We start from the raw sequence: 9,314 nt of genomic DNA, 5'->3' as shown, positions 1-9,314 counted from the left end.
ATGCTTATGGGTATGTATGTATGCATGTGCAAACCATACTTATGTGGAAGTATGTATGCATATGTGTATCACTGTTCCATAAGACTTAACACATCATATGCATACATGCATGGAAGTGTGTGTGATATTTGCATAAACATACATGTATGCAGGAATGCCTGCATGTATGTATGCAAGAACCTTTTTTTTAAGTTTTTCCTGATCTAAGGTTGCCACTGTTGGAACCTGGTCTACTTTTCAGCAAGCCCAGTCACACCACTTGAGCTATAGCCTGATGACAAATTACATCTATCTCTAGCCCACTCGCACTTCACAATTTATTTTACATGCCAAAGACTTGCTAGAGAAAAGGAGCCTCTTACACATCTAATGCCAAGATGATTTTACCATTTCTTGGTGCACATAGCCAAGTCTGGTACCAGCCTTAAACAAAAGCTGAGATAACTTCATTATATTTCCGTGTGTACATAGTCTGCTGGCAGCAGCAGAAGAGGCTTTAAACCAAGAAGTGCTTAGCACTTCAGTCAGGAAGGTAACTCCAAAAAGTACACACAACATATTGACCTGTGAATGCCGTAAAAGAAATTATAACAGCATGACTGTGAAGCAAAAATTTCAATAATTCAGTTATCTGCTATAATATGCTTCGAGTACATTTCAGTAATAATGACATTCTGCATATACAAAGGATTCAAACCCTAGGATTCTCCTCTCAAGCTTTCTGGCGACGGCCCCTGCAGTATCGGCTTCCACAAAGGCACTGGAACGCTTTGATGGGATGAGCCGAGTCCTCAAAGTCTATACAATAGTCCTGGGCACACCAATCGACATGTGCAGGCCGTTAGGAAATTATTAAAAGCATTAGACCCTTAACCTTTCATAAGGAGACCATATCAATCCTCAGTAGGCATGTACCCATGTCAGCTCCTCAAGCGCTTTCACTAACCGAGTGGTGAAGAAGGCAACCTGACGAATCGACAATGCAAAGAATGTTAGCTTTTCCAAGGACTTATGTCCTATCATGGAAAGAATAAATAACTGCATACAATAGGCTAATAATGAGCAACTCGATTCATACATGATGATAATGATGGTCCGGGCTTTCGATCTCCACAGGGACATCCACCAGATTGGCATCATAGCATCTGACAACAAACCATTGAGGCAACGCTTGACTTAATTGTTTACAGAATTCATTTATGCTAGTAGAAAAAGAAAGGTGGCGCTTTACTTAAAATGTTTGTTAAAGAATCTATTTCCCATTGGCCACAAAGGGTGTGAATGAGGTTGGTCCATACAGATAGGACAGCCTCTGCAGGAGTAGTCTATCCCTTTTTTTTTCTCCAGGAAAGAGATCCTTCTATGATCAAAGGATTGTGCAAGCCGTAACATTTTTGGCACTGTTGCTTGTTGCTGGGGAAGCAACCGGTTCTTTTCCTACTCCTTTTTAAGTCCACACTGTCCACCCTCATGCTCCTTTCCCAAAACATGAAGCAATGTGTGTGGTAAAGAAGTTGGATGAGGTTGGAGTGTAGAGGAGAAAAAGAAAGGGAAATCAATGTTTTTTGTGCCTTTGGTTGATGTTTTAGATTTGTAGGCATTAAATCAACAATGAAAACCACAAAAATATCATTTGCATCCATTTTTGCATTGCTTAACCTGCGAAATCATGCCATGACTATGTAGGGCATTTCTCAAAAAATTAAAAATTAGAAAAAATAAGAGCCATTGGATTCCATTGCATCATTCAATGTACAAGGGTCCATTCTGGAATATCTGAGCTAGAAACAATCAAATTTGAACCCCCAAACCACAAGCTGAAAACCAAAGCCTGCTCAGTCACGCCAGTGATTATTGCGTGCAGAATCACCGTAATCACGTCCAGGATTTTTCCCAAAAATCACAATGTCAGAATTGATCCGAAGATTACGCTTCGCTTGGATTTTCTGATACAAACAGCCAATCAGGTGATAGCATTATCTTATCTTATTCAAAAGACACCATGACCGGGAGACGTGATCACAACCGTGATTGTCAGTCATGCTCCGTGATTAGAAGCATGATCCTGTTCTGTGATCACAGCCGTGATTTCCAATCATGCTTGTCAGAAATCAGTTGAGAGGGTAATAACAAGGATGAATAGCTGGAATCATCACTCTGGAGTACTCAAAAATATCATCAGATAAAAATTACCACCGTGATTACTACAATCACGGCCATGATTATTGCTCTACATAATCATGTTGGCTACAGAGAGCCAGAAAGGACAGTTTAAGCCTTCAATTGTGGTGGTATTTGCTTTTAGATTGCTGTGAGTCAAGACATCTCAAGGTGTGGAGGACCAACAGCTTTCATAGAGCTCCAGCTGTGTGCAGTGTGAGTTTTTGCCTGCTATACAATTACATGCACTTGAGGTCACAGCAAGTGGTTGGTGACAACATCTCCCCAAGACGATAGTGTATCCAATTACCAAGGATCCTCTCATCAGTTCAGTTTCGGTTATATCCAATCATCCACAAGCACTCATTTGAGTGTGTACTATTTGAGGAGACAGGACTCAATTGAGACATCAAGTAGCGAGGATTCCATGGAGGCCCCCCGCCAATGAGGGGGCATTTGGAGAAAGGGGAATCTCATCTCCAACTCAATCCGGCAACTTCTTTGAAATAGTGAGAGGTATGCTTGGGTTCCCAACCGAATTACACACGGATGCCAATTCAGCTGACATAGTTCAAGTAATGGGCATCGAGAGAGAAATACTTGCAGCAGGGGCTGGTGTTCAACTAGAATCTCCTGCCACGGTAACATTTCAAGAGGCTGGTGTAGCTGATTTGAATGCCCCAAACCAGAGAAAATGAACAAACGAATGGATTATATTGATTGCCTTCAAGAGCGCCTACCATGGGCAACCCACCTTTGTACAGGGGCCCCGGGTGATAAGAGTTCACTGTCCCAGTGAACAAGCATAAAAAACAAGTGCAAAGCTTCCATTCATGTGTATGACCACCAAACTACCACAAATCCAATACAAAAGATAAGCATTATCAACCACAAATATATGAGAAGGTGGAGTCATGCTTGAGTAATTGTGGTTACCAAGCCATCTTGTCCTTACTGCACCAAGGGCGAGTCTAACCCTCCGCCCCCTTGGCTCCTAACCTACTGCACCACACATTCAATGGCTCCTACGACCTTCTCAAGCACAAGCTTGTAGACTATGGAATTAGATCCAGCCATACAACCATCAAAACCATATACACATGAGTATGAGAATTTACAAGAATGTCCGCATGCAATTTGTGACTGAAAGCACATGCCCGTGTCCAAAAGAGGGTTGTCGATGAAGTCTAGACTCCAAATAGAAGTAGCAGTGATGTCATCCATGTGCCAAGAAAGTAGCCAGCTCCGCCAATTAGCATTGGCTGCCCTCTGCATCAGATGCAGCTAATCCATTCTCCAGTGCAGCTATCTATTGGCTTGACCAACTTTGGGTCACCGTGGAGTTAAGGGGGCGAGTGAGATGAGCCAAGGGAGTCGCCATGTGCCTGCTGCTGCTCCTCTGGCTACGCCTTCTCGGGTAGAAACTATGCCATCGTCTTTGCACAGAGTGGCCTCCATGCCCACTTCTCCGCCACGGACCCAAGAAAGAGCAAAGAATAAGGCGCAGACCAGGCAGTTGGTGAGGAGAGGGTGGGGCCCGTGATGGAGGCTGAAGCCTGCTTGCAGTGACCGTGCGGCTTGGCCTGGCCACTAGTGTCAGTGAGGGCATGGAGTTGGCCGCGTGCCACAATGGGTACCAAAAGAACTCTTAAGGAGCCAAGGGTATTATAAAGGATAAACACAGATCTGAATTTTGAAACAAAATGGGAAAGTGAATTGGGATACGGCTACTCAAGAGAAGCCCCTACCATGATAGCCGAACCAAGAAAAAAACCCAAAGGGAAGAACAATCGTTGTCAACCAGCACCACAAAAGGCTATGGATACCAATGATACTATTACTAATGCTACTGATCTGATGGTGCTACTTCTGTAGATGGCCTAAATGCTGACTCTAACTGATGATTAATCAAGGATTAATGATGTTCATACTAGAGTTTACCCATGGCACTAGCGTGCACCTGAGACATCATCTGATCCGCTGGCTCGCGTCTCAGGCTTTCTTGTCAATGTCTGCTTTCCTGGACTTAGGAAGGAATATCTTTCACTCCTCCTGGTGATAGGTGGTGTTATCGGGAGAGTGATGGAATCCCCCCCCCCCCCTGCCGCCTCGGTTCTAGCTCAGACGGTAGGGATTCCCTCCCTTCGCATTTGCATAGCCTCTATGGTGTAGCCACCAAGGGTGCCCACAAACCTTGGACCGTCCACCGCAAAATGTGACTGGAGAGTCAACGGAGGCGCCAAGCATGGATCATCAAGTGGAGACGCACCACCACACAAGGAGGTGCATTGAAGGCTCCAACAGCACCAACTGACACTCCGCCGCATCTCCAGAGATAGGAGATTCCACCAAAGGCTACGCTGCCACCCACCACAGGCATCCACTAAGGATAGGAGATGCCACCGTCTTGACCTTAGGCATATATGGCCCTCGTCCCACCTTAGAGGACATCCTTATCCTGCAGCCTTCTCTCACTTGGAGGACATGCTCATCTTGTAGTCTTCACACCACCTCACTTTGTACCGCTTGTTCTATCATCAGCTTGTGCTGTGTCGTCCTCTTCACTGTGACCTCAGTTGAGTGTGCACGGTACAATGAAGGACATGTATCAATGTTCTCTGAGTTGTGCATGTGTTTTCGTGCTTTCCACAATCTCGTCTCTTCCGTCACTTCTTGTGCTGTGTCCTGCTGCATAGCATCTTCTGTGTTGCGCCGTGAGCATCGAGGACTCCGGACATACTGTCCAGAGGAGAGCCACCACATAGTGTACCAGGCAACCAGCCCTGCTACATACGGAGATAGTTCCACAAGTGATATCGCTTCCGCGCCTCCATAGGGCTCCTATTTTGCAGAGTTGAGTACTCTAGCCTCCTTAGACAATGCTTCATTTGCCGTCAGATGGGACACCTTGCTAGAGCTTGTCCCCACCATTGATAGGATTTTTTGTGCTCCGGAAATATGCCCCAAGAAGATGCCAACCCAAGACCCCAGGAATGAGAAATAAAGCATAGAATACAGTTGGAAACCTTAGAAGCTAGGGACTGCTATATGGTCATTTTCTAAAAAATGAAAACTAGCCATTGTGACTCCAGTAAACTGAAGGGAGAGTACTTGCATGTACAGAAGGAGGTAGGAGAACAGTGCATGGCGGTGAGAAGCTGTGAAGAGAGTCGAGATTTTGCATGGTTGAAAACCAGGGTTTTTTGCCTGTGTGTGTGTGTGTGGATTGTAGAGAGCAGAGAGTTGTGAGAGAGTGAAACCGGCCTCTGGTAGAAACCAAAGGGCGGTAGACTAGCAGTCACCCTTCCAATTGTAGTCCAAACAAATAACAAATTAGCAGGAGCTAGAATGCTCCTGAACTAAAAGGAAATCGACACCTGTTGGCCCCAAAGCTTGGCGCCCTTTTCGGTATTTCTTTATTCAAATTCAATGGAATGTATAACTAAGTACAACAAAGCCAGTCAAAGAAAGTAAACCTGCATGTCCAATCTGGCAGCCCTCAAGACCTCTTAGCATAGAGGATTCACATACAGATCTGTGTCCCACAATGTGTTTTTCCTCTGATCAACCAAGACAATTCAACAGGGCAACCTTGAGCATACATCTGGCTGTTCCATGACCATGGCTTCAAACTCAGCCTAAATACCAGTCCACTGTACAGTCTCTGTTTCCACCCTTCAAACTGCTATACCCTTCCTCTCACAAAGGGCCTGATGAAACAACTCTGCAGCAGACATAAGCCAGTGGAAAGAAAGAAAGAAAGATATGTTCAGAGCTTACCAATTTTTATGCGCAGTTCTGCACCAGAGGGATTGACTGTACCAGTCTGTACTTGCAGTCGCCTGTATCAGCAACTCTGCATCACACGTGTGCACTTGTCTGTATGGGTCTGTACTTGCAGCACATGTGTGTACCTGTGTGTACTTTCCCTCCCTGCAGTCACCTGACTGATGCACCACCTGAACTGCTGGACTGAACTGGACTGTACCCACCTGTACCTGTCTGTAGTACAGAACTGTACCTGCAACCGCCTGACTGATGCGCTGCCTGCAGAGATGGACAGATGTACCCGCCTGTACCTGCTGGACAGGACTGTCCGTACAGTTTCCACCTGTATCTACTGGATAGGACTATCAGTTCAGTTTCCGCCTGTACTTGTATGCGTGAGTGGACCTGCAGCCGCCTGCGTCAGAAAGTCTGCAGCAACCGTACCAGCCTGTACCAGTCTGCGTCAGATGTTCTGCAGTAACTGTATTGTTCTGTCCGTACAGTACCTGCCTGCAGCACCTGTACAGTAGCAGCCTGTACCTGGTCACCCTGCAGCCACCTGCGCCAGTAGACATGCAACAGCCTGTACCTGCTATCGTACAGCAGCCCTGCGCCAGATAACGTGCAGCAGCCTGTACGTCCTCTCCTCCACGCAGCCAACCGACCAGCATGTCCTCCCTTCCACGCAGTCAATTTGCACGACCTCTCCCCAAAAGCAAGAGAGAGAGAAAAGAGAGGCGTGTACCTCCAAAAGTGGAGTGGCACCTCCAAAAGTGGAGTGGCCCCCTTCCCTAAATATCCTAGTGGCCCCTTTCTAAAGTTCATTAAAATTCCTAATGGCCACTTATGCCTAGGGGCCACCCAAGGTTAAAACATTATAAATAATAACTCCCTTGGTCCCCCTTCACACTTCGGGATGTCCACACATATTACTATTTGTCCGGGCACCCAAATATGAATCATTAAATATTTATCTTGCTCACCAACCACCATCCTGACACTCATGCTGTTCCACTTTCATAGGGTCATGACATACCCCCCTCTTGAAAAATGGCAAGCGTCCTCGATTGCAATATGGTGATACAGCAAAATATCCAAAGTGAAATGTACAATATGGCAAGATCAGCGTCCCAATCTCTCTAAGCCATGCATATGTAACAACATTCACTGCAAACCAATGGTGTAGTAGTAGTCCAAGTTGTATACCACTGTGAACCATACACAACGACAACATCCAATGTGACTAGTACACATATATCATAGAAGTCCCATAAACAGATGTACTGTCAGCCATCAGTACCTTCGGGTGAGACAAAAACTGCACCAAGCGACCTCTAGATGTCATCTGAGCCTGTCTGTATCAGGAGTGGAGGTGCTACCCCCCTCTTGAGCATCAGGCAATACTCCAGACCCATGCTCTGCTGAACCTGAATGAGCCGTAGCAAGAGTCGGCTCCAACTCAAAGGCATCGAGATAAAGCTGCAAAACCTGAGGTAAATCTGTTAAGTCACCTTCCTCCATCCACTTCGCATTCATCGGTGAATAGTTCTTGAACTTCACAAGATAGCGACGGGAAACTTTACCTCGTACCTTTCTTTCCTTATGTGCCAGTATCTGCTCTGGAATAAGAACCTCATCAAGTTCCTCAACTTCCGGCTGAGCCTCATCTGATACATCCTCAGGCACATCCCCATGGAAAGGTCTAAGTAGACTCACATGAAATGCATTGTGAATCCTCCAGTGATCTGGTAGCTTCAAGCGATAGGCCACCTCACCAATCTTTTCCAATACCTGAAAAGGTCCATAATAGCGCATGCTCAACTTAGGGAATAAGCGCTCTTTACCCTTCATCTTCTTGAGCCTAGCTTTTTCAAGTCGCAAAAGAACCCAATCACCCAATGCAAACTCTAATGCACATCTGTGACGGTCTGCTGCTTTCTTTTGCTTTTGCTGAGTTTTCTGGAGTGCCAACTTAACTCTCCGATAAGCTTCATCCATGTTCTCCACATACTGATCAGCCTCAAAGATCTTATCCTTTGTGTGCAAAATGGGTGGTACCTTCTTACCTCCTTCCACAATCTCGAAAGGTGCCTTGCCCGTCGAGGTATGGACGGTGTTGTTATAAGCAAACGCCACCAAAGGAAGATACTTTTCCCATTGTTGCTTGTGCTCTGACACATAACACTTAAGAAGATCTAACACTGTAGAATTAGCCTCTTCCGATTGACCATCTGTTTGTGGATGAAACGAAGATGAAAACTTGAGAGTTGTACCCATGTTGTCAAACAACCCTCTCCAAAATAAACTCATCATCCGTGGATCACGGTCACTAATGATAGACGAAGGCAAACCATGATACTTGAAGATGTTCGCCATGAACGACTTCACCATATGATCAACTTTGATCGTCTTACGCACGGGAATGAAATGGGCCTGCTTACTGAACCTGCATATGATAGTCCAAATGCCATCATTCCCCGTTTGTGTACGTGGAAGATCAAATATAAAATCCATGGCAATGCTCTCCCATGGCCTATCTGAAATAGGTAAAGGCTGAAGTAACCCTGGTGTCTTTTGACGGTCAAACTTCACCTTCTGACATACGATGCATTGCCTAACAAAAGCATCAATATCTCTTCTCAAGGTTGGCCAATAAAAGAAAGTCTCAACTGCTTTTACCGCAACACCCGTTCGATGCCGGGTCCAAGCTCCATTGGAGAACCTCGGTCCAAAGGTGCTGAGATCGGGAGAGGCAGGCATTAGTACGAGATCGCCTGTTTGTGCGTGGTCTCGGAACACCAGTGAGGCGCTCTCCGCAGAGTCCAGTGAAAGCACAGGACCATAGAGACTGGACCACGCTAGTGGTCGTTCTGCTTCGAGCATCTACTTCGAGCATCGACTTCGAGCCTATTTGTTTGGTACTGTATTCATATGTACATGGACATCATCTGGTTCTTGGAACCCATGGAGCATTGTATTTGTTTGGTACTGTATTCATATGTACATGGACATCATCTGGTTCTTGGAACCCATGGAGCATTGTATTTGTTAAATACTCCCAATAAATATATCATATATTGAGGGGGGGTCGGCCCGTTCCGGCCCCAGTGCTGGTGTCCATCTTTCCATTTCATTTCATTTCAATTTCAAGTTGTATTAAGTTGTCCATTTCAAATTTGTGGTTTTAAAGTTGTGCTATTACGCGTGTGGGTGTCCAACGGAGTCTTCCCACTTGACGGGATCGGTTTCAGGAAATAACGCAAGGTCTGATGATCTGTCTGCACAGTGAAATCAGCCCCAAGCAAATAGTGTTTCCATGTAGAAAGAACATGAATTACAGCCAACATCTCTTTCTCATAAACCTGTAAAGCTTCTCGACATTCTGC

General features: G+C 45.6%; 1 protein-coding gene across 3 annotated transcripts in view; it reads right to left on the bottom strand.

Moving 5' to 3' along the window:
- Window positions 1–427: 427 nt before the first annotated feature.
- The window catches only part of LOC147634676 (histone-lysine N-methyltransferase SUVR4-like), a 34,541-nt gene continuing 25,654 nt past the window's right edge, over window positions 428–9,314 (bottom strand). For all 3 annotated transcript variants that reach the window (XM_086803813.1, XM_086803815.1, XM_086803814.1), the window contains 3 exons: window positions 1,079–1,145; window positions 916–966; window positions 428–811 (listed from right to left, as the gene is read on the bottom strand). In XM_086803813.1, the coding sequence (XP_086659939.1) occupies window positions 713–811; window positions 916–966; window positions 1,079–1,145 (217 nt within the window). In that variant the 3' untranslated portion in view covers window positions 428–712. The remainder of the gene's footprint in view (window positions 812–915; window positions 967–1,078; window positions 1,146–9,314) is intronic.

Source organism: Cibotium barometz, chromosome 10, assembly GCF_041138505.1.
Source record: "Cibotium barometz isolate CiBa-2024 chromosome 10, ASM4113850v1, whole genome shotgun sequence".
In the NCBI taxonomy this organism is placed as follows: domain Eukaryota; kingdom Viridiplantae; phylum Streptophyta; class Polypodiopsida; order Cyatheales; family Cibotiaceae; genus Cibotium; species Cibotium barometz.
This window is presented reverse-complemented; position numbering and strand designations above follow the sequence as displayed.